The sequence below is a fragment of the Columba livia genome, chromosome 20 (assembly GCF_036013475.1).
Source record: "Columba livia isolate bColLiv1 breed racing homer chromosome 20, bColLiv1.pat.W.v2, whole genome shotgun sequence".
Lineage (NCBI taxonomy): Eukaryota > Metazoa > Chordata > Aves > Columbiformes > Columbidae > Columba > Columba livia.
The window spans coordinates 6,195,711-6,221,660 of record NC_088621.1 but is presented as its reverse complement, the minus strand read 5'-3'; the positions used below and the strand labels follow the sequence as shown (position 1 = coordinate 6,221,660).

Sequence of the window (25,950 nt, the reverse complement as noted above, 5' to 3'; positions counted from 1 at the left end):
TCCAACCCGCCTGGACACCTTCCTGTGTAACCTCATCTGGGTGTTCCTGCTCCATGGGGGGATTGCACTGGATGAGCTTTCGAGGCCCCTGACATTGATTCCGTTAGGCTCAGTGTGCCCACACCAGGGCTTCGTGCCCCCCCGGTGAATCAGCACGGGCAGCCGGCGGGACCCCGCGGGCGGGGCGGGGCGGGACCCCGGCGGGGCAGAGGCCGGGGGCGGGGCCGGGGGATGGCGTTGCGGCGCCGACGCGCGGGGCACGACGGGAGATGGAGTCCTCGGGGGGGTGCGGCGGGAGCCAAAGGCTCCCGCCGCACCCCCCCGAGGACTCCATCTCCCGTCGTGCCCCGCGCGGGGGTGTCGGGCGGCGGGGCGGGGCGGGGCGGGGCGGGCGCAGGGGGGTTGTGGTGGCCCGCGGCGCGCGCACAGCACCGGGTGCAGCCGCCGCCGTCGCCTCAGCAGCGCCAGGAGCCGCCGCCCGCCCGCTCGCCTTCCTCCTTCTCCTCCTCCCGTCGCCGCCCTTCCTTCTCATCCTCCTCCTTCTCCTCCTCCCGGAGCCTCCTCGCCCTTTCCCCCGGCCCCGCGAAGATGGTGGACCGCGAGCAGCTGGTGCAGAAGGCCCGGCTGGCCGAACAAGCCGAGCGATACGACGACATGGCGGCCGCCATGAAGAACGTGAGTGCCGGCCCGTGTCCGCCGTCCTCCCCCCCTCCGCCCCACACACACCCGGGGGTTCGGGTCCGCGCTCCCCTCGCCCTTCCCGTGATCTGCTATCGGTGGGTGGTGGGCTCGGCCGGGCTGGGGTGGGGGAGCTGCGCCAGGGGGCGTGGGGGCCCCGGCCCCTCGCCCTTATCAGCCTGTCGCCGTTCCTTCGTGCGGCTCCGATCCTTGTGCTGCCCGCGACACCCCCCGCCGGGTCCTGTTCCCTTCGCCTGGGGACACCCCGCTCTCTCCCGACCCCCATCCCCTGTCTCGGAGCCCCCCACGCATCCTCTCCCTCGTTCTGGAGCCTCCAGCGAGCCCCACGCACCTTCTCCCCTCCCTTAGAGCCCCGACACGTTGCCTCTGCTGCCCCCCCACCCTCTCCCATACCTTGCTGCCCCTCACACCCTCTCCCCCTGCATCACATCCTCTTCCCATCCCTTCTCTCCCCCCACACAAGGCCCCCCTGCCTGCCCCACACATTCTCTGCCATGTCCCCACTGCTGCTCCCCAGCCTGGGGGACACAGGAGCCAGCCCTGGGGTGCGGCACTCCCTGGGGGTCACGCTGGCTTGGGGGGCTGCCCAGACCCGTGGGGAACCCTGCGGGTTGGCGGCATTTGCATGCACCCCTCTCCCCGCTGCTGAAATACCCCCCCATCCATCGCTCCTGTGCATCCCTTCCCTCGTGCGATCGGTGAAGCTGGTGTGTGCTCGTGACCCCAAAGATCAGGAGCCCTTTCACTGCCAAAGCTCTTATTTTTACTGCACTTGGTTGGAGATTTATGAATTGAGTCATGTTGTATTCATTTCACGCTCTTAAAATAAAGACTCTGCATATAGCAGGCTGATCTGATTTGTGACACTGAACGCTCCCCTTCAATACTGACATTTTGACAATATAAGAAGGGAAAAAAAAACATATCTCTGATCTGATCTTGCAAACAAAGCAATCGTGGGAGGCAGGATCAAGTCATTCCAGAAGATTCTGCATTTGTCATATTGCAGAGAGGCTAGACTGGGTGGAGGGAGGGAGGGGGTGCTTTAAAGGGGAAAACTGTTCTTTATGTTTGTCTTCTTAGTCAGGTCTGAACCTTTGCGAGCAGCTGGGGTGTCCTCCCTGGCTGATGAAAAGTGAATGCTGATCTAGGAATGTCGCAGTCTGCCGTGGGTGCAGCTCTGTTTGCCCATATTGCACCATTTTGTCAATAACCTTGCATTTATCAAACAGACAAAACTGTCACAGCCCAAGAACAGAGGGAGGGAGGAGATGTCTTATCAAGAAATGAAATACGGATGATCAGAACAAGATATTATCATATTAAACCAACCGGGCTATTCCTCTGCTGCACTGTGGCTTTTATACCATTTTCTGATAACGGCATCTATTCATTTTAAAGCAAAGTCTGCTGCGTGAGCAGATCCTACAGCTCATTTCCTACGGATAATACAGCCTCTGTGACAAAGCCGACAGGGATATGCCTGGGATGCTCAGCTGTGTTGCAGTGAATTTCCCTAGCCTGCTTACTCACACTCGGTGTTTAAACCAAAGGTGTTAGAGATTATATATACGTTCTTTTTTTTTTTTTTTTTCTTTTAGTCCTGGTGAAACAGTAACCCGGGCTAATGCCGCTTATCAGTTGCTGTGTAGTTTGGCCGTACGAAAATGATTCACAGTGGGAGTGCTGACGCCTCCTGCGACAGCAAACAAAAGGCAGAGCTTTGTTCTTTATTCTGGGCGATACTGCCCAAACTCCGGCGCGGCCGGTCTGGCGGTGATGGGCATGTCACACTCGGTTATCCCTGTCACCGTCCTGTGTGCCGCCCATCCCCCAGCCCGGGTTGTGCGGGAGGCTGATGACCTCGCACTCATTTCTGTAGCAACGCCTAGTGATGTCATATGCAATGGTCCAAGCTGCAATGCACCCAGGTGGTAGCAGAGAGCATGCAGGCTGTGTCTAGCTAAGGTGATGCAGAAGCGTTCCTGTGCTCATCACCGTTTTGTCTCCTGCCCTCTAAAGCTGGCTGTCTGCTGGCTTCCTTAACACCGTGCCGAAAAATGTCTTTAAAACCTGGTGTGGCGATGATGTGCATAAAACAGGTTTGTTTTCTTGCAGGTTGATCTCACCATTGCTTTTTTTTGGTGGTCACTCCATGGGTGGTGACATGGCAGCCAGACCCTGCCTGCTTGGGAGCGTGTGCTGAATGGCCATTTTAATAGTCTAAAACAGAAACTGTGTACTAGGGCTCTGAATGCTGATTCACCCAGTGCTGTTTGCCACAGGGATGTACTGGATCACAATAATTTCTTCCAAATAATGTGAATTCTAGCTCTTTCCATGCTGCAAGTGCCAGCCGCCGGTGCCCCTAATTGGTACGTGCAGTCGCATTGTTGCTGCAGGAGCAGGAATGCTCCTTCAGCCCTGAATGTGACATTTACTTGGATGTCCTGGTAGAACACAGCAGATGGTCCCCTCCTCTGCTGGACGGAGCAGAAGGTGATGCACCACCCAGGAAGGGTGATGGGACCAGGCCAGTCAGTCCAGTGTATGGCTGTGTAATCCTGGTTGTGTCCCTTGTCACCCCAGCACTGTCTGGGGTCACAGACAGCCCTAAAATGTGTTGAAGAGCAAGAAAGCTCCTTGCAGGTCCCCAGGGTGGTGGCCTTGGCCTAGCTATCCCACCCAGTGCTGCGCCCACGCAGCATCACCATTTTACTTACTGGCTCGCTGCCCTCGCTGGGTTTTGCTGCTCGTGGTTGAAGTGAGTCGCCTTTTTGTCTGGTGCAGCTCCACGAAGAGTTTACTGCCCAACCCAGCACCAGGGCTGTGATCAATATCCATTAGCTGAGGAGCGGCGGTGCCACTGGAGGGTTTTTGGAGGTGGATCCCTGCTGAGGCCCCTGTGGGTGCTGCCTGGGAAGCAGAGCACATGCCTTCCTGTAGACCTTTTGTGTTGGGGGGATGCACAGGGGAAGAAACGAGATGATTGCGTTAACATTTATAGGAAATAAGTTGTCTAAAGAGGGTGAGACGTGATTATTACATTGTACCTACATACCATGTACCTATGAGACCATATGGCAGAGTCCTTGAGCCTACCTGAAGGTTCCCTGTGAGGGGAACACCTTTGGGTGTGCACACCTTTGGTGGCTGTGCAATATGAGAACCATCAGCTGTGATGGTGGTGGGTGCAGAGGGGTGAACGTTGGAGATGCTGGAAAGCCAATGGCTGCCGCCCAAGCTTGAGACACAGCTGGCTCTTGGTGCAGTAAATGGCCATTGTGGGTGGAGGAAAAAAGTAAGTGTGGGGAGCTGCAGGCCTTCCCTGGCACAGGGTATGTGGGTTTTGCCATGTTGGTGACCAGCCTGGCAGGTTGTTGTCCTCCACATTCTGTGACCAGGTTAGTGCCAATAGTGGGGCTTCACACAGACAGCAGACCCACCCTTGGAAAGGGAGTAACACAAATATAAATCCCTGCTATTTGAGGAGTCCCAGGGGAGCAGAGCAGGGATGATTGTCTGCTTTCTGTTTTGTGGTGTAGACGAGACAAAAGGGTGAGGTGGAAAGGCTTCTCCTGGAGGAGTGCTGGGCAGGCCATCTGTGATGGTGGGAAGGGAGCAAGGAATGTGAGCTGCTGTAATAGCACTTCCCAGGGGGCTGGGGAAGGCTTTGAAGAAACCGTTCTCCGTGCCAGGGTGGAGAGGGTACGTTGGCATCTAATGACTGTGTTGATGCTCTTGCTGCTGCCCTTGTCCAGATGTCTTGAACGCTGCTCAGCCTCGTGGCGCCTCCTGGACCACTGCAGTGTGGGACTGCACGGCTGTCACTGTGCGTCCTGACCGCTCTTACATGTAGAGTGGTCCTCTCACCCTTCAGTAGCAGGGACTTGCTCAGCCCTTATGGATGGTGATGGGAGTCTGAGAATGCGTGACTCTAGAGCAGGGAGCAGGACTTCCTTCCTGGAGGTCTGCAGGGTCCTGCCGCGCTTCCGACCTTGTAATGGATCATGCTGTGGGTTATCTCAGCCCAAATCAGCCTCAGGACCTTGTAGCCTGGGTTGCACATCTGCACTTAAGCCACAGGCAGGTAGCACTGTGCCCGCTGCGCACATTAACTATATTAACTGGTGAGGCTTCAGCAGCTCAAGCTCTTAAGAATGTCCCTTTAAGCTACTGATAAGTCTTTATGAGCTTGAGGAAAAGCCACTGACTTGTGGGACCATGCTGGGTTGCTTTCAGTTGGCCAAGTGTAACAGCCAGGTGGGGATTTGTTTAGAAATAGCTCTTTTTGAACTAAACAAAAGTGATATTGAGGCTATGGTGGAGAATATAGCTGTCGAATCCTCTGCAGATGTCTGGGGTACATGGAAACAGCAAGGCTCTTGGGCAAGGCTTCTCCAAGAGCCCTTAGATGACTGGAGCTTAGCCAAGTAGATCTTTTGGATGGTGGCTATCCCTGGAAGTGTAGGAAGGCTGGTGGGAGTTGTCTTGCTTTTTCTTCTTTCTTACGCTGCTTTTTGTGGTTAAAGATAGTTGGCTCACAGGAGACTTTTTTTTTTTTTTTGGAACACCAAATAAGCTTCATAATACGTACATATGAGCCCTATCTACCCAACCTTTGTTCACCAGCTGATCCCAGAGCTGCTCTCTGGAAGAAACTCTTTGGCCACTGATGATGTGAACTCAGGTTTGCTATAATAGAAGCTACAGGAACAGCCATTTCAGGGCAACCACAGCAGTTCAGCTCCAGAAGTGTTTTCCAGATTGAAAACTCCTGCACCTCTGGAGCGTGTGCACTCTGGTCTTGGCTTGTCTCATTTGAACTGGATTATCTGGCTTGGCATCCTCTTACCAGTTCTTGTGAGTGTGCTGGGTGGCACTTGTAAGAGAAGTGAGCGCTATCCAGATAATTGTGTTGTATCCTTGTGGCTCTTTTGCTTCCTACCCATGGGCATTCCTTGGGATATGGATTGTGATCAAGGGAGATGAGGAAACATGCTTCTTCCTTGCTTTCTACAGCTGGTAGCAGGAAGATTTTCCTTAATTTGAGGATCCCCATCATCTTTTTTTGTTCCTCCGTCCCATCTCTTCTGCACTGTGTATTGCTGGACCACTTCATTTTAAGCTGTTTTCATTCTTGTGTCTGAGCCAACAGCATTAGAGCTGGTCAGGAGCATAGTCAGCTTGGCCTTCTGGGAAGGAATTAAAGGTCTGAGCGTCAGATCAGGGAGATGGAGTAAAAGCAGCTTGATGGTCCCCAGTAGCCCATGGGGAGGCCTGGGCTGGACCAGGATTTTGTTTCCAGGCTGATGGATGATCCCAAAGCCCTTCACAGTTATAGGGACAAGGATTTTCAGAGCCTGATATTTGACTGCACCACTCTATATTGGGGCATGACATGCCTGGAAGAAGCAAAGACAGGGCTGAGAAGGAGAAAGACATCAGTGTGCACATGATGGTACGTAGGTGGAGGACTCCAGCTGTACCAGCAAGCTGCTCTTCTGCCTCCTGCTGAAGTGCAGGGATGGGATGGTTTGTGCCATTTGACGGGGTTTAAGCCATGCTGATGGAAGGATTCGTCAGGGGCAAAATGCTTTAAACCTCTAAAAAAATGTGTGTTCCCTTGGGTTCAGCGACTGCTCTGGGACAACGGGAGTGAGCATGTGCCAGTTGGCCTGTCTGGGCATTGTGGAACTGCAGATTTGGGCAGGGTGAGCCATTGAGTGTGCAGATCTTCATCAGGGAAGATGAGACATGCTTCTCAGGTCTATCATTTGGATGGGATGCATACCTGTAGTTAGGGATCAATCCCCTACTAGCAGTGACTCTTAAGGACACAAGAAGAAACATGTCTCAGGGTGCAGCTGGTGGAGCAGGGGCTGGGAGACAAGGGTGGTAGCCCTGACTCTACATCTGGAGAAACCTCCACAGACAGTGACGCATCTGGCAGCGTATAATGCTCAAATTCTACAGCTGAACTCTTCGTCTTCCATTTTGAGCAGCTTCATGCCAAATAAGCAAACAAATACCTAGAAAGTCGTGTGCAAGCATGTGTATTTAGGAAAAATAAACAATCCAAGCTTTTGTGTGTCCAACTGCCAATGCTTGGGTAACCAGCTGCTTCTTGGGAAGTGGCTTTGTGCTCAGACGTGTCCTTGGATGTGGAGCACTGCTGCACTCGCTGGTGCTGCTTCTCTCCCTTGGCAGAGGTGAGTGGTGTGTTGGGAGCTCAATACCAGTCTGGCAGGGAAGAGTGAAAAGGGCTGTCAGACCAGTTCAGACTGGAGCTACCTGCTCAGTGTGTCCCAGCCAGACGCACCAACAGCTCACAGGCGGGTACAGGGGAAGAGGGGGCTGGAAAATGCCCATGGTCTGACCCGAGGGAGCCTTTCCTCAGTAGGATTGGTGTCTGGGTCATTTAGGACTCTGCAGATCTGAAACTGCCTTCTGCTTTTCTGCCCAGTTCTACCTCCTGACCTGTGTCTGACAGCGAAACGTGAACGCATACTGGAATAACTGTGGTACAAAGCACAGTGAAACAGGATTTGACTGGCTTCCCAAGCATTTCTCTATTGACAGTCTTTATAGGATAAAGGCATCATCTTCCACTTCACCATGGCAAATCTGTGATGCAGGGCTTTGGTTGTCTCTGGATAGCTGGTGCACCCTTGATGCTTCCAGGCACTCTTCTGCGCCTTGGTGCTCTGCAGCTCAGGATAGCTTTTTCCAAAGCTCATGCTGTTTGAGTGTATTTGTGACTGCAGAGAAGTGGCAACCTGGGGTCTGCAAAGCAAAAATTTCATTAAAATGGTAGCAAGTATTTACTCGATTAGTTTCTGCAAGCGATGGTTGCCCCTGGAAAGCAATAGCTTGGAAAACCGTTTTAGCACCTGCCAAAACGAAGGGGAGGAGGTAGCTGTGAATTTGTCACTGTACTGGTGAAGATATGGTGGTTTTGTCTTTCGATCTCTGAAACCTTCAGCTTGACATCAGGATGCTGTTCAGATAAATAGCCACCAGCTGGTTTTATGTTGCTGGTAGTTAGATAAAATGCTCTGCCATGGCTGCCAGGCTCTGTGTCTTTGCAGATGGGGGAACTGTTCTTTCCCTGGGGAAACAAAATGGCTTTGTGGTAACAAAAGGACTTTCATTCCACTTTTTTTTTTTTTAAATTTGTGAAGCAAGAGGCCTGACCTGTCTCTCCATAGTCCAGATGTCCACGCGTTGGATTCCTACCTGTGACTCTAGGTGAGAAGCCTGCCTTGGTGGAGATCGGCAGTGGCTTTGTCTGGCTTCTTCAAGTGCACAACGATGGTGAGCCCGAGCTGCTGCATTTCTCCAGCCCCTTTGGTGGGCCAGAGACCCTGGAGCTGGTAGAGCACGGAGCTTTACATTTACCCCGGAGTCTCACCCTGGTCACAGTGCTGCTTTCACTAGTGCGGTCTGGAAATGCTCAGAAATGGTAAATTCTGGAAAATGGAGCTGAAGTGATGAGGCAGCAATCCTTGGGCTGCAGGAAACACTGACAAGGCTGTTTCTCAAAAGCAACACCTTTGTGTAGCTGGTGGAAAAAAAAGCCTTTGCCTGCTTAAGTACAAATGTTCCCCAGTCTCAGGTTTTTCTGTGCTAAACCAGATTTAGTCACATCTCAGGAATGACCCAGCACGTGCTCAGTTAGGTATTAAACAAACCTGATTTTTGGCCCAAAACTAGTGGTTTAGTGACCAAGGGCATTGCATTAGTTAATAGCAGTAGGAGAGTAACTAGAGAACAAGTCAGTGATGATGGCATGAGATTCCCTTAAAGCGATCCCCAGATTAGGGATTAAAGTACTTAATGTTTTTCTTCCATAAAGGAGATGTTAGAATTGAGTCAGGCTATGGGTGTTTGAGGCAGCTGCACTTGGATGTACACAAGGGACTCTTAAGTACAAAACGTTCCTTAATTGTTTGCAAATTCCCTCTGATCTTACTGGATGTGTTGCCTTGCTTGGGATGGATCTTTGCTTACATACCAGGCCAAACTACTTGGCTTCTGATTCCTCTCTAAGATGGTTTCAGCGAGGCTGTAGAAAAACACCAGCAAGAAGTCCCAGCTTCAGCCTTAACAAGGCTGCTGATGGACATGTTGTTTGGACAGTTGTGGTGCTCTGCAGCATAAGGTTTATTAATAGTAGTTGGAGAAGCTGTTGCCGTCCTGTACGCTAACAGATATGCTCGAGAACGGCTGTAGGAGATCTGCACCTGTAAACCACTAATGCTGAGTATTCAGCGGCGAACGAAAACTTGGGGAAGATTAACAACCTTTGATTAACACCCGGCTGAGGAAGGCGCTGGAGCTTTGCCTGTTTATGCTGTTGGGCTTTGTTAACGTGGGATGAATATTTCATTACCTCGGAGTTGGGTACTTGGGTTCTTGTGTTTGGTGGTGTCAAGACGTCGGTGCCTGAGGGGCCCTGTCACTTCTGATGGGCCGAAATCAAATCTGGTAGAAGTCCCTTGGGCTTCAAAAGAGGGCTGGGAGGAGATAGCTGGAGCCAGGCGAGGGTGGTTAAATCCAGTCATAGCTAGAACAGTAAAGTGACCCTCCTTGTAATGTAAAATTGGCTGCAGTGCTCCAGAAAGCTGCCAGAGCAAAAACTTGACTTTCTGTTCTGCAAGTTCATTTAAGAAATTAAATAAAATTGGCTTTGCTAGAGGTGTGTAAGATCAAGCCTGAAATCCCTGAAGCAGTGGGAGGGTAAAGTACATCTGGAGGGATAATCACCTTACTCGCTGATGTGGAAATTAAACCTATCACGGAGCTGGCATGCTGGAGTCCACCTGGGTGTTCTGGAAAGTCTCTTGCTTAATCTAGCAAAACATGTTTCAGACATTGCAAGGACCTGCTGGTTCTGCAGACCAAAAGACCTAGAGCAAAAATCTTGGGTTAGTTCTTTTGTTTTGTTTTTTTTTTTTTTAATATTTCCAGAACCTTGCCTTGATGTGTAAGGAGCAGGCTTTCCCAAAGCGTTTGGGATAATGACAAGAAGTGGTTAAAAACTTACATGCCGGCTGTGGGGAGTTGTTTGCATGGTTGCAGCTTCTCCTGTTTCACCCCGCTGGGGCAGCAGCCCGCCAGCTGCCGGGCAGCGATGGCTCTGCTGTGCAAGAAGCCAAGAATTGCCCGGTTCATCCTGCTCCAGACCCAGGAGCAGGCTCGTGCAGCAGCCAGAACTTGCTCTCAGCCTTTCCTCGGTTGTCCTGCCCGTGGCACATCGTCCCTCCTCTCTCTACTTGGTTTAACTGAGTAAAGGTCATGGGTACAGCATAACGTTGTTTTTTGAGCCCCTGATTAAGGATGAGTGTCTCTTGTTGGCCTGGCACTTGAAGCTCCAGGAGGATTTGATGATCTGCTGGAGGTGAGCAGGGAAGCACTAATATCTGAGCCAGATTAGTAGTCTTAGAAGCTGTGAGGTAAGTCTTTAAGCAGCTAATGTTCCTGGCAGCACCAAACACCATCCTAATGTGAAACTTGGTTAGTTTAGCTAGTGTGTCCCTGCTTATGTGCTGGAGTCACTGAAGTCTGTCTCTCTTGGTTTTCTTTTGCCATAAATTGGAGGTAGGGAGGAAAAAAAGTCTTTCTTCCCTTATGGTGACCAAGTCTTAGGACTGTCTAGAGAAATGACCAGTGGTCATCCCATGGATGGCTGCTTCAGCTAAAAAGTCTGTGAGTGGATGCACTTCTCTGAAGAAGAGTAATGCTCAAATAGGAAAAAAAAGAAAATCAAGTCTTTAAACTCATACAGAAATGCTGCTGAGGAAAGAGCTGCAGTTTCTCTTCAAGAGCTTTTAAATTCACATCCGAAGAAGTTTAATACAGCCTAGAAGAGCCTATAGAAACCACTGAATTTGCATCCTCCTTTCAAAAGGATCTACTTTGAGTTCCTAAACCTTTTGGCGTGCGCCAGGAGCACATCTGAGCTCCCACGGCAGTGCCGTGCTGTGGCACTGGTCTTCCGCGCGCTTTCCAGAAAGCCTGGAGAAGAGGCATGTCCAACCTAAGTTATTTTGTGATTCTGTATCAGCAGGGAACAGAGCAGCTAATGCAAGGAGAGCTCCCCAAGCTGGTGGTTGGCAGAGCAGGGTGCTGATCTTGAGCTGCAAAAATGCGAAAAGTGGGCAGATGATGCTCGCCAGCCTGCCGTGTCTCGGGAAGGGAATAGCTTGGCGTCCCTTCTGTTGCTTTGCCGTTAGCAGGCAAAGGTGCTGGTATCCCATCTGCCAGAGTTGGTGTGATGAGCCCTGAGTGACAGTCCTCTTAAATGCTGGGGCTGATGTGGTTTGACTCGCTGCTTTCTCCATCTGGTGGAAGGAAGGCACTAGACCAACAGAGACTTATTATTTCTCCCCCCAAGAGTTTGTTAATAGGGATGAAGCAGTTAGTGGCAGCAAGACAGTGAAACAAGTTGTCCTATGACCAGTTTTTATCTTGTTTAATAGCCTGTTCTTTGGTAAGGCTAACAAGAATCAGAGTGTTAATAAGGAACACAAGAAGAACTTGGGCATAAATCCTTAATGACTCAGAAAGCATATATGAGCTGTATGAGCAGCTCCCTGCTACAAGACTATGCAATGCTGATTCAAAAGTGGTTTGTAGCTCTACACTGATGCACTCGAAGAGCAAACACGATGCCCATGCTGGGAAGCTGGGATTGTTCCTTCCAGCTGGTTATTGTGATGCGTCTGGGCTGCCCTCTCTCAGCTCCATGGCTGTGGCAGGTTGCAAGGGTTAATAACGTGCCTGGAAGTCTCGTATGGGAGGCAGACGGATGCTCTCCTATACTTGCCTTATCTCAAATGCCACAGAAGGAGCTGGTAGAGCAAATCAATGGCACCCCGGGTGTTCTGCAGCAGGAAACACTTGAGCCGTTAGACCAAACGCTGGGACTGCAGCATTGCAGATAAGAGGCGGTACATGAAACGTTGCTACCAAATGCAGAATACGAGCAGCTCAGAGCTGTGCTGTTGTCACTGGTTTTCTCACCTTGGCTCCCTTATGACCTTTTACATGCAGGAATGACCCAAGCAGTTGAAACTTGCTTTTTCTCTTGCTGAAACCCATCAGAGCCAGACTGAAACTGCAGGCTCTGAGGACTGATCAAACCTGCATGTGCTGCGATGAAATTCACTTCGGCTTAAGGAGTTGTTAAGCAACAGAGGCCAGTTAAATAAATGAACTCTTGGTTTTCCCATCTCCCAATTTGAAGACTGTCTTGGGTGGTTCAAAGTTGCCTCAAATAATAAAGGCTGCAGAGTGGGATGAAAGCCGCTGTTAACTCTAGGAGCATGCTGAAATCCTAATCAGTGTCTGGAGTGCCTAAGCAGCCTCCGAGATCCAGTTGTTCTGCAAGCAATAAATGATCTTACTTTTTAGACACCGGTCCTTGATGCAGTCAGAGCAGTTTGAAATGTAATGGCAGAACCATCCCATGTTCCTTCAGCCGCTGTCCTGCGATGAGTGCCGGCCCCGCCAGCTTAAAAATGGGAACTCGCATACAGTTATTCATACTGAAACAGTCAAAGGATGCAGCAGGGGGAACCAATTTCTGCCCACAGCCTGCAGGAGCTTTTCTGGTCTTGTCTGAGATGAGAGGAAGGGCTCGACCTGCAGCTGAAAATCCCCCTGGCCATGCTGAGGTAAGAAATGAGCAGAGAGGGTAAGGAGGGAAGTAGCTGTGGTGTGGTTTCCGTTTTGGAAGTATGACATGGGGGAGAACACTAAAGACCTTTTTTCCTCCCTACCTCCAATTTATGGCAAAACAAAACCAAGAGAGACAGACTTCAGGGACTCCAGCACATAAGCGGGGTCACACTAGCTAAGGGGAAGAGTACAGGGAAAAAACACATGAACCAGCGAAATCTGGTAAGATTTTAGATCTAGGTCTAGTTTAACACACGCCTACTCTGTGTTGAAGTAGGACAGTGCTTAAGAAAAGCATCTTTCTGACTGCTGTGATGGTGTCATAGGACAGCTTGCTCTGGAGGATGCAAGGAGAAGCTGTTCTTGACTGGGTTGTATGACATCTAGTCAGACCTGTAGTCAAGCCACTGGTGACAATTTAACGTGCTTGAGGGCATCCAGTTCTTCAGAAGCTAGATATAGAGTGAGCTGGGGACAGAAGAAACAGGCGGTCCCTCTGGCATGTCACCTCCAGAATGACAGCTCTTGGGCTGCTGAAGATGATTTGGTGCTTGCCCAGGGGTGATGGGGTCCCACCACAGGACAGCTGTTGGAGATGGAGGAGAGAAGGTGGCCTGGCTGCAGGTGGTCCTGAGCATTTATCAGCTCCTTGAGCCCAAAGTGGTTTTGTGCTGGTTGCTCCCCTCACCGGTGGCTTCAGACCAAGAAAGAATTTCAGCGGTGGGACTTCTGGCCAGAACGTTGTTCCAAAAGCACATTTGCCTTTTAAAAAAATGGAACAGAAAAGGCCAGACCTCAGCGTGACTAACAAGCTGTGTGTGGAGGAAAACAAGGCGATTGCTAAGGTTTCTGTTGTGAGATAACGTAATTACATGGTGGAGGAGCTGTAGATAGAACAGAGGAAACACAAGTGCTGAGGAGGAGATGGCTGTTGTGTGTCCTGGTGGAAGAGCTCTGGGGATGTTCAGAACCTGTTCTCAGTGGACAGTTTGATGTTCTCATGGTTGTCTCTCTCCAGGAAAGCTTGGCTCCTTTGTGGATACATCTTAAGGGGCTCAGGATCTCTTCTAGGCAATAAGAAAAGAAAAAGTGTTGAGGCTTATAGTGTGGATTAAGCTGTCAAATGCTGATGCTGTTCCCCAGGGGAGAATCTCTGGGTCTGCTCAGCTTCCTCTGCTGTATACTTTAAGAAAAGATATCACAGCTAGATAGGAGCCATAAATGGGTGGGCACTTGGTTATAAAACTAAGTGAAAATCATGTGTATAAGGATAAACAGGTAAAACTAAATCCTGTGATGGATCTCCATTGCAGCTACTGGAGAGTCCTCATAATGATTATTTCGTTATGTACTCAGAAGTGATGACTTCAGACCTACTAGTGCAAGGTGAGAAGTGGAAAATAAGAGTCCTGGAATAAGCCCTGTAAGCAAACAAACCCGCTGCTGGCTGGAAGCAAATGTCCCCTGTGAGTCTCAAAAAAACCCTTGCTAATTAGGAGGCTTCTGGAAAGAAGATGAAGTAGGACCAACCCTTGAGCTTATGGAGAGGGGCAAGGTAAAGCTTTTCATGCTGCCTGGCTTGTGTGTGTGTGGCTGAACCTTCCCCTGCAATGTGATACTCAGGCACACTGTGAGCCTGCCAGGTTTTGGACGGGGTGCTGAGCCAGAGCTCGCAGCTGTAGCAGAGAAATCGGGGGGACCTTCTCCAAGATGGTGCTGCCTCTGAAGGGCTTTGTTGCAAATCAGAGGGCTTTGATTTGTACAAACCTCTGGTCTCTGAAGCAGTAGAAACCCTAAACTTCCAGTAGTTTTTGTCCAACGGGAACTGTTGGACTCTCCCTGTGGCTTTAGGGCACTTGAGTCTTGGTGGCTCAGACACTGCACCCTCAAAGGCTGCAGGAACTGGTGAGACTGGAATTTGACAGCGTCCTCAAGCCTGGTGATGGATTGAGCCTCCAAGGCAAAGCCTGCTCCATGCCGAGCCCATGTACACCTGCATTCTGTGGCCAGGTGTCTTCTCCTGTGCTCCTGCCCTCAGGCAGGGCTTCTGCCCAGCACAGGGCTGCCTGCAGCAACCAAGGGTCTCGCTCCTGGCACATGTGTCACCTGCTGGGACAGGGGAAGCTCTTGCAAGCAAGAGCGTTGCCTGCAGACTGGTGGGGAGATGAGAGGTTCCACAGCTGAGATCTCCTGCTGCTCTGCATCAGTAAAGAGCTGGGCTTGCAGGCTGGGCTTCTTTAAGGGGAAGAAGCAAAAAGGGTGGTGAAAAGGGCTTTTTTTTCTAGCCTAGCTAGAAGACTTGCATCTCTCAAGTTTCCAGCTATGTGAGCATGTGGACTAGCTCCCTGCACTTGGGTTCTTATGCCACATGCAAGGTTTGACTCCATTTCAGCGTCTCCTGCCCACCTTCCTCCCAGCTCTGATCTACAGGGGCACAAGGGTGAAACGAGGCTTGACAGATACTGGGATTTGTGATGCAAGTTCTGCTTTTCTTGTTTTTGTCAACCAGGGAAGTAAAGCTCCAAAATGACTGAGCTTCCCAGAGAGCAGGTTGTCTTCCAGCCAGAGGCTCATGCCTTTGTGTTCCTGCCAAGCCCTCTTAATACCAAATTTTCTTTGGGTATTTGAAGTCTCTAAAACAAACATTAGCAAAAATTCTTCAAAAGGGCTTGTAACATGTCTGCTGCAATCTAATCCAGGCCTGATGCTGGATATTGCCTTATTGATGTTGCATCAGAGGCATTCAGTGAAATGCTATACATTAAGTATATCAGAGCTTGCTGTTTAGCCTCTGGCTTGACTGATACCAACTTTGGGTTGATATCTTGCAGTGCAAGGAAAAATCAGTGAAGGCACAGCTAAACGCACCCTTACTGTCCAATATCTGGTGTCATGGGCATCCTGCGTTTTCTTCCCACTGGGAATGCAAGTGCCAGGTGGTTTTCCCTTTCTTCTTCTCTCAGTTCAGTTGCAAACTGAAACATGTATGGGGCTGCAGCCTCTTCCCACCCTGCTCCCAGTGCTGGGGGACACGGTCCCCATCTCAGGCCGTGTTGCACTCTTGTGTTTCTCTCCAGTGTTCTCTTATTGGAGCCCAGCTGCTGCTAGAAAGGAGTTACGTGGTTATCAAAGCAGAAATGGAGCCTTGTTAGCTTCCCCGCCAGCTCCCTGGGGGAATCTGCTCTCTCCACAGGTGGTACCTTCCATCTGTCAGCGAGTTTGTTGAAAGGATTTTTGACAGGCAACTTTCTTCTGTAATCCTTAATAGCTTTGAATTTAAAATGTTTATGGCAAAGCTAATCCTATGAAACTCCCTGTAGTTTTAATAAATCTGTCCTCCAGCAAGACTCTTCTGGTGAGAGGAGGTAAATCTGCTTTCTGTAGTGATAAATATCTGCAGACGCGGCTGTGGGGCAGCTTTAAAGTCACCTGCCTGGTCCACACTTGGAACTGGTATCTCTGCTCAGGGAGTGCCCTGCTAAAAGCGAGACCTCATGTGGTTTTCAACCTTCATAACGAGGGCCTGGACGGAAACTGTGAGAGTTGGTGGGGTGGCTGTCGATGTTGGACATTCCATTTGCAGCTGGAAGGTTAAGAGAATAGGTCAGGCTGGGGTTTCTGGATGTTTCTAGTCCCAATTCCTTTACTTAAAGCAGGGTGACTTAGATGGGACAAGACCCTGAGTTACCTTATCAGGTTTTGAATATCTCCAAGGATGCCTCTGCCTTGAGGGAAGGGGTAGAGGGGTCTGGACCAGAGACCACAGTGCTTTTTTTGCTGTGTGGGTAACTAAGGCTTAGCTGTAGCTGGGTTTTGGGAGAGGGCATTAGCCAGAGTGCGGCCAGGACAGCAAGGAGAGCTGCAGGCAGGGGTAATGGTGCTGGAACAAGCAGGTCAATGTGGTATTAGCTAGGATGAGTCATTCCAGGCCACACAAATGAGGTCCTGGGCTGGACCATCCTACACCTTCCAGCATGAGCCCCTGTCCTCCTCATCCCCACTATAAACGTGGTTATTTAGGCCCAGAACAAACCTTGTCCTTGCAAACGCTTGTGAAAATGACTCAGTATTTGCAGAAGCTTTTCACATCTGAACCATTATTTAAAACTAATGGTTTGTGACTGCCGAGAGGAGGCTTATGGGTTCCTGCTCTGCTGAGCCAAACCCAGGGTGTGTATGTGGCAGTGTGACCCTGGGGAAGGGGACAACCGGGCTCCATGTGCCGCTTGGCGGCTGTGACTACCCCTGCTATATGGAGCAGCCTCTTTGGCAGCGTCCTGGGCTGCTGCGCCCGCTCCAAGGGTGCAGAGACCCACCTATGGGGCACAGCATGGGGTCAAGGGGGTGCAAGCCCTTCCCAGGCTGCCCGGGAGCTGGAACTAGGATTATTGCAATATCCAGTGTGATGTTTCCCAGTCACTGAACCGGCTGAGGCAGCATTGGGCAGCTCACTTGCGAGATGGGTCTCTGCTCCGTTGTCTCTTTAATCCCTCTGTTGTGGCGGCGTCTGAGGCAGGTGGAAGCGGTGCTGTGCATTAACACACTTATCCTCAATGAAGAAAATCCTGTGTGGGAAGAACATACTCTTACCATGTGAGCTTTTAAGTCCTTATCTGTGCAGATGCCTTAGGCAGCTGTAATTTTAATGTCTAATGTGTACTTCAGGCCTTTCAGAAGCACGAGTTGTGCTTATGGGAAACGGAAAAGAGGAGCACGCCGTAGCTGTGGCGTTGTTAATCTGTGTGGCTGGCACGTAACCCCAGACATCCCCACCCTCTTGCTTCGACTGTCCCTCTCGCCTGCAGCACAAAGTCCCACTCTCATCCCGCAGGTTAAAGGCATCTCTCTCCTAGAAGGTTTTTCTCATTCTGGAAACCACTGAGCTTTTAAGAGCTGGATAATAACTTGAATAAAAAACAACCTGCCCCTTTTGCTGAGGGACTGGACCACAGTGTGATGTCCCACCTGGCTCCTTCAGGGATGGGAGCAGATGCTGGATGGTGGAGAAGGACTTTGTGAGCCGGCTGCCTTCTCTTGCCTCGCTAGAGATGCGTGGGAACACCTGAACGTGTGATGGGAACGCCAAGTGACTGGGGTTTAACCCAAGTATCTCTCTTTTCTCTCTCCCTCTCTCAATGCAGGTGACAGAGCTGAATGAGCCTCTTTCCAACGAAGAGAGGAACCTGTTGTCCGTCGCCTACAAAAATGTGGTGGGGGCGCGGCGCTCCTCTTGGCGAGTCATTAGCAGCATTGAGCAGAAGACCTCTGCTGATGGAAACGAAAAGAAGATAGAAATGGTCCGGGCTTACCGTGAGAAGATCGAGAAGGAGCTGGAAGCCGTGTGCCAGGATGTGCTGAGCCTGCTGGACAACTACCTGATCAAGAACTGCAGCGAGACACAGTACGAGAGCAAAGTCTTCTACCTGAAGATGAAAGGGGACTATTACCGCTACCTGGCCGAAGTGGCCACCGGTGAGAAGAGGGCGACCGTGGTGGAATCCTCGGAGAAGGCCTATAGCGAAGCCCATGAGATCAGCAAGGAGCACATGCAGCCCACCCACCCCATCCGGCTCGGGCTGGCGCTTAACTACTCGGTTTTCTACTACGAGATCCAGAACGCGCCGGAGCAGGCCTGCCACCTGGCCAAGACGGCCTTCGACGACGCCATCGCCGAGCTCGACACCCTCAACGAGGACTCCTACAAGGACTCAACGCTCATCATGCAGCTCCTCCGCGACAACCTAACGCTCTGGACGAGCGATCAGCAAGACGACGACGGCGGAGAAGGCAACAACTAGACCCCCCTCGATGGACTGGCAGCCGCACGCTGATGCTAACTACTGCAGTCTTTATTTTTTTCCCACGAGTGGGGGGGGGGTCAGGGGTGGGGGAGGGAAAGGGAGGGGACACCTTCCCAGGGAGGCCCCCCACAACCTGTCTTTGATTGCCTCGTTGACATTTTTGCCAAAATACCACTAGTGGAAGTCAGGCTGGCTGTGCTGGTATGGAATAGCAGCCTCACTGGCATATGGACTGTTCTGTAGATCATTAATACAAGTGGAGCTGTCTTTAATTTAACTTTATCGCTAGAAATAAAAGGGTTTTAAGATGAATTTGCGTGGATGGAATGGCCCTCGTTTTCAAGGAAAGCAAGGCAAAAAAAAAGGGAGTTCTGTGGTTCCAGTAAGGCTTCGTGCGTTTGTTTCTTCGGTCCGAGTGCCGTGTGTCCGTACCACGTCGCGGGGCGTCTCTCTGCAGCGCTCTGCCCGGCAGCGCGTAGCTTACAATCCCCAAATTGAGAAGGAATTAAAAAAAATATATAATTCAGGGCTTACACAGCCCTGGGATTTAGGCCATCCAATCTTTTGTTGTTGTTGTTAAGGTATTTATTAGGGTAGCTTACAGTATTAACACTAAATTGCAGTTTACAGTCTTTCTACATTACAGCCATATGATGACATCAAGCCTTTGATTGTCAGTTTTTGTTTTGTTTTCTTTTGCTAGTTCTTTTGGCTTGCCTTCCTGATCAGTCCTCGCCTGTGGACTGGCTTTAGCTATTCTGTGTCGCCCAAGGCAAGAAGACTGCCCGCCCGAGGAACATCAAAGCTGCTCTAGTTTTTTGGTCAACAGCTTAACAGGTGCTTGGCTAGCGGCTGTTTCAACTATTTTAAGTCCACAGCAAAAGGTTTAAGAACTTAATTAGACAAGGGGGAAGTGTTTAAACTTAAAATGCCACTTAAATAAAAAATAAAAATTAAAAAAAAAAAATTAAAAAAAGAGCATTCAGGTCTGTATGTCATGTACTGTGTTTGGTATTTCAAAAGACCATCCTGATTTAAGGTGCCACAGCTGCTTCCTCAGGGATTGCACTGCCATTTCACTCTGCCTGACTTTCTCCCACTGTACCATGAGGTTTGTCAGCAGATCTCTGCCACCCAGGCTCCCTTGTTTGTCACCAGGGACGCCGGGTGCGGTTTTTTCCTTTCTCCTGGGGAAGCTTGTGGTGTAATGAGTGAACTTCAGGAGCTTAGAAACTTCATTTGGTAGAGAAATCCTCAAGGGAAGAGCTACAATCATAGAACATTTCTATCGACCATCGGGAGCCCAGGAACTTAGTTCTCTTCTTAGCGAAATCTTTTCCGAGTCCGTCTGATCCGGCTGGGGGTGGGAGACGGGGCATCTGAGTTGCTTAGCAGGTAATATTTACCCCATTTTGAGTAAATTTCTCTTTAATTTTTGTTTTTCCATCGTTGTTGGAAGTTCACTGCTGTTCTCTGGCTCACGGAGTGCCGTGCCACGTAGCTTTCCACCTCAAGCTGCGCAGTAACGAAATATCGCTCTCTTGCATTATTTTTTTTTGTTGGTTTTGGTTGGTTTTTTTTGGAAACAGGCTTTCATTGTCCCTTTCGAGAGTCAGTCCGCAAGCAGCGCGTCGTGGTGTTGCACACACGGTACGGCCGGGTCGCACGGGGGGACGTTGCTCCAGCTCCCTTCCCGCGGTCCAAAAATCCGCTACCCCGACTCCTCGGGGAGCGAGTGGAGCCCAGGCCGGTGCTCGCCCTCCACATATTGCCCCGGCGACGCCGGCAAAGCTTTTATTGGTTTTATTTTTTGACCGGGATGCCTTCGCACGCAGAGTCCTGCCCAGCCTCACTCGCCGGCGCATCCGCCGGTGCCGGTACGTGCCGTGAAATCGCTTTAGGCTTCTCACCTTCCTCCGACCGACCCTCGTGTCCCGTGAGCAGTGCTGGCCCAGCTGTAGAATTTGGAAGCGATTTACTGGAATTACAAAACCTGTCTTTTCCTCCCTTCCTTTTCCTCCCTTCCTTTTCCTCCCTTCCTTTTCCTCCCTTCCTTTTCCTCCCTTCCTTTTCCTCCCTTCCTTTTCCTCCCTTCCTTTTCCTCCCTTCCTTTTCCTCCCTTCCTTTTCCTCCCTTCCTTTTCGGCTTTTGCTCTGGCTGCTTTAGGAAACTTAAGAGGGAGAGATGGCACGAGAGGGCTAAAAACGGAGTGGGGGTCAGGGATGTGATTTTTAAGCAGCTTGAATGGTTTCTTTTGTTTTCTAAGAGATGCACTTGCCTATGATACTGTCTCTCCAGTGAAATGATTACTGCTCCATTACTCTATTGATACAATATTGTGCATGCTAGTGTCGTATTTCTATACAGTAGCTTGAAATTTATTAACTTATACTGTAGATGTTATGTATTCCTATGACAAAATAGTCTTCAAAAATTTTTTAAGGTTTTTTAATTTATTTTTCGTTTTCTTTTGGGGGTAAAGTTTGCTCTACCAAATAGTGATCGTAACAAACTGATCTGTTATGGATGTTGCTATAGTGACATGCAATTATATATGATTTTGTTTTTAAAAAGGAAAAAAAAAGCAAAAGAAAACACCAGTGTTAGCTTAATCTTAATGTCTGGTGTTCGTCATGGTGAAATTATAACTATTACAGTGTAGGAGAACAATGACTGTGTTCTTTGAATGAGCCTTTGTTTGTGCTTTTTGTCATGTTATGCAGTGAACTATTTTTAAGGTCTAATCAGTGATTATTTTTCCAACTCCGTGTTTCTGTAAGGAATTATTTCACACACGGACCATTCTTAGCAGTTTTTCCTCAGTGATGGAATATCATGAATGTGAGTCATTATGTAGCCGTTGTACATTTGAGCAAATAAACTTACAGATCTGACGTCAGCGCTGCTTAATTGTTGTCACCTCTGTCGAGTTTCTGGGGGGGCTCTGTGGGATTTTGGGGGTCCCCCTCATTGGGTTTGGGAGCAGGGGGAGGGGGTGACCAGTCTTAGTTTTGCTCTTAGGGGGGCATGTCCATCCCACCGAGGGGGTAGCAGAGCTGCTGTGGGGTGATGGTTCACCAGTACCTGGGGCAGAGGCGAACCCCCGCGTGGGGTTGGGGGGCTGTGGGGATGGTCACTGGGTGCTCCCAGGGAGAAAAGAGGTGTGAGGTGGGTGCCCCCCCCGCCTCCATCCCACATGGTTTTTCCATTCGAAGCTGCTCATGGTGACTCACACTGTAAAAATACTCCCCTCCCTCGGAAACCCTAAACTCAAAATGTGTCTTGACTCATGCGCCCTGCGAGGGACCTGGGGGGGTGGCACAGACACCCCCGGGAAGGGGCTGCAGACACCCCCAAGTGATGGCAAAGAGGGGCCAGGGGGTCACCGAGCCACCCTGCACAGGGAGGGACACCCCCCACCATCACTCACTGACAACCCCCTCTTGCTGAGGCTGGGGGGGCATTTGGGAGGCACCTGTGTCCCCCTCTGGCACGGCCCCAGGGGAAGGGGGCCTGGGGACACAATGGGGTTGATAAATCTGGCCAATAGTCCTGGGCTGCCCAGGCGGGAGCAGGACCTAATCCTGCCCAGCTAATCCTGGCCTAGCACCTTACTGAGCCTGGTTTATCCCCACATCACCCCCATCCTGACCCCCCATCCCTCGCTGGTTGGGCCTCAGTTTTCTCACCTGGAGGGGGAAATGGATCTCTAGGGCAGTGGCAGTGTCTGTGGGTCCTTGCCCCCCAGGGATGCGCTGGAGGAGCAGAGAGAGATCAAAACAGCATGGGCTGGCGGGCAGGGGCCTCCTCACTGCTTGCCGGGCAGAATTTAGCCCTAAATGGGGTGTTGGGTGTGCCCGTGGCAGCACAGCCACAGGCAGAGGGGCTGGGGGGGTGGGACATCCTGCTCGCCCCCTCTCTGACGCTGCAGCCGGACAGATGGATGTCCCCAGGGCACACGAGACCTGGCAAACTCATTACACTGAGCTCCACTCCAGCTCTACAGGGCCTGGGGTGGGGGTGTTGGTGTTCAACCCTCCCCACCACCAGGCTGGGCTGCCAGCAGCTGCTGCTCGCCATGGCAACCGTTCCATCACTCTGGTTGCCATGGGCACCCATCCCCAAAATCGCACACATTGGGGGGGTTCCCCACGCACAAGCGTGACCCCCAGCATCACGCGCCAACCCCAACCCCACTCCAGGCGTCATGCCTGGGATCCACCAAACTCATCGCACCTGAGGTTGCTGGGGCGGGTGGTTTGGGGCTCAGGGAGGAGGGTTTGGGGGGCACACAGAGCCCCCCAGGCTCAGAAAAGGGGCCTCACAGCTGCAGGATTCCTCCCAGGTCACCGTCTGCCTCTGGGATGACTCAGGGGGGATTAGTGGGATTTGTCAGAGCGGGAACACGGCAGCCGGGACCCGGCCATGTAGGGCCAGTCCTGCCTGGAGGAATGGAGGTGTGGGGGGGGCATGGGGCTGGCTGGGGCTGAAAGGCATCAGGACCACAACCCCCACACTGCATCCAGCCCCCCAGCATGGCTGCAGCCACCAAGCTGACCCCCAAAACCTGCCTGGCCCACAGCAATGGGGTAAAAGGAAGGGGGCATGCTGAGGGGGCTGGGTTGGGTCTGGAGGGGCCATATGCTGGGGATTGGGGTGGTTCCTGGCCAGAACTTCTGCCCTTGAAGCCCCTGTTCGCCCTGTGACCTGTGGATTGTGCTTGTTTTTCAGGGATGTAGGGACGTATGGGGGTGACACCAGGGTGTTGAGACCCAAACTGTTCAGATCCAGAATGTTGAGACCCAGGGATGGTGCTGAGATCTGGGATTTTGGAGACCTGGGATGTAGGAAACCCAGAATACTGAGACCCAAGATGTGGAAAACCCAGAACTTTGGAGGCCAGGCATGTCAGAGACCTGGGTCATCAGACACAGGGGATGTTGGAGGCCTGGGATGTTGAGAACTGAGATGTAGGAGACCTGGGCTGTTGAGATCCATAACTTTGGAGACCTGGGATGTGGAAAACTGGGATATTGATCCTGAGGTGTTGGAGACCCAGTGTATGGAGACCAGAGTTTTTGGAGACCTGGGATGTCAAGACACAGGATGCTGGAGGCTGGGATTTAGGAGACCTGGGGTGTGGGATATCCAGGATAGGGAGACCGGGGATGTTAAGACCTGGGATGCTGAGCCCAGGATGTTGCGCAGGGCTTGGTGGCCCTCCCGCTGGCCACGCTGGCCCCAGCCAGCCCTGTCAGAGTGGTCCAGCCAGGAACCGATGCCCGTGACATGGTTCCCCCGGCACGGCACAGCCAGGGTGCACCGGCGCTGCCGGGGGCCCTGGGCACAGACACAGGGCACAGGGACGCGCTTCTTTCACCGCTTTTTATTCCGGCTGATCCTATCGGTTCCTTCACATTTATTCAAGGCACTCGGTGACGGAGCAAGTAGAAAACGAACAATAAAAAGGGGGATGCGAGATGGGGCTGGGGGTGAGGATGCACTTTAGGCGGGGGGTGACTTTGGCAACAGCTTCTCCTCTTCCTCCTCCTCCTCCTCCTCGCTGCCGCCTACTTCTTGGCCGGCTCCTTGGCTTGGCTCTCGACGGTGACGGGGATGGTGATTTCGGCAGACTGGATGGCCGGTTTGGGCAGGGGGGCCTCCACCGTCAGCATGCCGTCAGGGGACAGCGAGGACCGCACGGCTGTGGCTTCGACACCGGGGGGGAGGCTGCAGGGGAAGAGGGGGGGTCAGGGCTGTGACACCGCCTGTCCCAACCTGTGGCCCAGCAGGTGTGATGCTGTGAGCGGTGACAGATGCTCAGCCCCAAACTGCTGCCCCTCCCCGCTCCCAGTTTGGGCAAGCGGCATCCCCAGTTTGCCCAGTGGGCACTGGAGGGGATGGGTGGGTGGGCAGAGGACCCCAAAGACATCGGGTGGGGCTGCCAGGATCTGGTCTCCCCTACTCCCTGGTACTTACGTGTATTTTCGGGTGAAGCACCTGGAGATGAAGCCGTGTTCATCCTGCTTCTCCTCGTGTTTGCCTGGAAGGAAAAACATCCATGGGTTGGTTGGACAGGGAGATCTGGGTGGGCAGGGAGCTGGGGGGGGGGGGGGGGGGGGGGGGGCTGGGGTGGGGTGTCTCCATGCCTGGGATCCACCCTACCCTGCCCCCCATACCCCAAGATCACCCCACACCGGGGGAGCTGAACCCCCCATCCTGGTTTCTGTTCCCTTAATATAATTTTGTATCCCTGACCCTGCAGGGCTGGAGATGGAGCACCCGCAACTCCCTGGGGCTGCACCCCCAAATCCTGCTGGCTGGAGAATTGCCCCCACCCCATTCAGACCCCCCTAGGACGCTGCCAGCAGCCCCTCCTCAGCACTGGGTGCTGCTGGGCCCCATGCCGCATCCCTGGCCTTCGTCACCGTGTCCCTGGCCTTCGTCACCACGTCCCTGGCCTTCGTCACCGCGGGCCTGCCGGAGCCTCCCAGGGCGCTGCGGGGGGGCTACGGGGCTCGTGACACCCACTATCCCCTCACGGGCCAGGACGTCCCTCCCTATGGCACTGTCACCCCCCAAGCCTCCCTGTGGCTCACAGCCAGGGGTCCCTCCCCGCGTCCCACCTGGGACAGCAGCAAGGGGTCAATATATGGGGCTGGGGGACTCTCTGCACCCTGTGCAACCCCTGCGGTGTGAATGCACCCCCAGACCGAGCCTGTAATGCTGGACGCTCCTCTTTGCCTTGATTTTCCCTTCCCTTTTTGACTTGATCTTCCCTTTTCCTCTCCTCCCTCCCCCACCATCTCCTCCTCTTGCTTTTCCTCCTCTTGCTCCCCATCACTTACCCACTCAGCTTTCCCTTTCCACCCTTTTTTCCCCCAGCAAACACCAGGGGCAGCTACCCCAACCCAGAAACCCCCAACAAAACCCCGTCCCCATCACCCACCGGTGATCTCCACGATATTATCCTTGGTCTTGACCACCAGCTCCTCAGGTGCAAAGTGGTTGACGTCCAAGGTGACCTTCCAGCTGTCGGGGGTCTGGCGGATCTCGGAGATGCCGCTGCTGAGCTGGCGGCTCAGCGCCTGCCCGTAGGGCATCAACGCGCTTTCCCGAGGCAAAAGTCGGAAATACCCCGGCCAGGAGCTGCCGCTCGGCCATTTGTACCAGTCCTCGGGGATGTGGGGCATCCCGAAGGACTGGTCGAAGAGGCGGCTGCCATGGTACCAGTCGCGGAAGGGGTCCCAGCTGGGGCTGCGCAGGAAGGTGAAGGGGACGCGGCGCTCGGCCATGGTCCGTGGTGCTGCTGGGGGGGCGGCCGCCAGGGACTTATGAAGAGGGCCGGTGGTTATTTTTAGCTGGGCGGCTCAGCTGGCTATTAATGGAAATTGCAGCAGGGCTGAGAAGGGCCGAGAAACTTTCCCAGCACTGGGGCGGCCGCACGCAGCCGCATTGGGTGGGTGGTGTGGGGAGGGGTCTGGCAGCCCCTCCGAGCCCCCTGCCAGGGAAATGTCTGCCTGCCTCTCGCTGCGGGAGGTTTGGCTTGTTGGGAGTGATGGATGTTCCCTGGACCAGCTCCCGGCCTCACCCCCCCGCCTGCAATCCTCACCCGTAAAACCATCCCAGGGATGCGCAGCCGTGGGGAGGGGGCTGGGGCCAGGCCAGCGCCTGGGGGGTGAGTCAGTGGAGGAGCCTCTGCTGCTGCCTCACCCACCAGCCAGAAGCTTCTAGAACCGCCTGGCACCCTGTGGGCTCCACATCA

At 52.3% G+C, this 25,950-nt stretch overlaps 2 protein-coding genes across 2 annotated transcripts; one reads left to right on the top strand and one right to left on the bottom strand.

Annotated features, from left to right (window-relative positions):
* The first annotated feature begins 397 nt into the window (after positions 1 to 397).
* Positions 398 to 21,084, top strand: YWHAG (tyrosine 3-monooxygenase/tryptophan 5-monooxygenase activation protein gamma). Its single transcript, XM_065037054.1, has 2 exons — positions 398 to 675; positions 17,526 to 21,084. Exons 1-2 carry the CDS (start codon positions 589 to 591, stop codon positions 18,180 to 18,182), a joined length of 744 nt encoding a protein of 247 aa, XP_064893126.1. The 5' UTR covers positions 398 to 588; the 3' UTR covers positions 18,183 to 21,084.
* A 2,472-nt stretch (positions 21,085 to 23,556) lies between these two features.
* On the bottom strand, positions 23,557 to 25,815 carry HSPB1 (heat shock protein family B (small) member 1). Its single transcript, XM_065037053.1, has 3 exons — positions 25,135 to 25,815; positions 24,165 to 24,228; positions 23,557 to 23,915 (listed from the first exon to the last, which is right to left on the bottom strand). Exons 1-3 carry the CDS (start codon positions 25,478 to 25,480, stop codon positions 23,756 to 23,758), a joined length of 570 nt encoding a protein of 189 aa, XP_064893125.1. The 5' UTR covers positions 25,481 to 25,815; the 3' UTR covers positions 23,557 to 23,755.
* Positions 25,816 to 25,950: the final 135 nt, after the last annotated feature.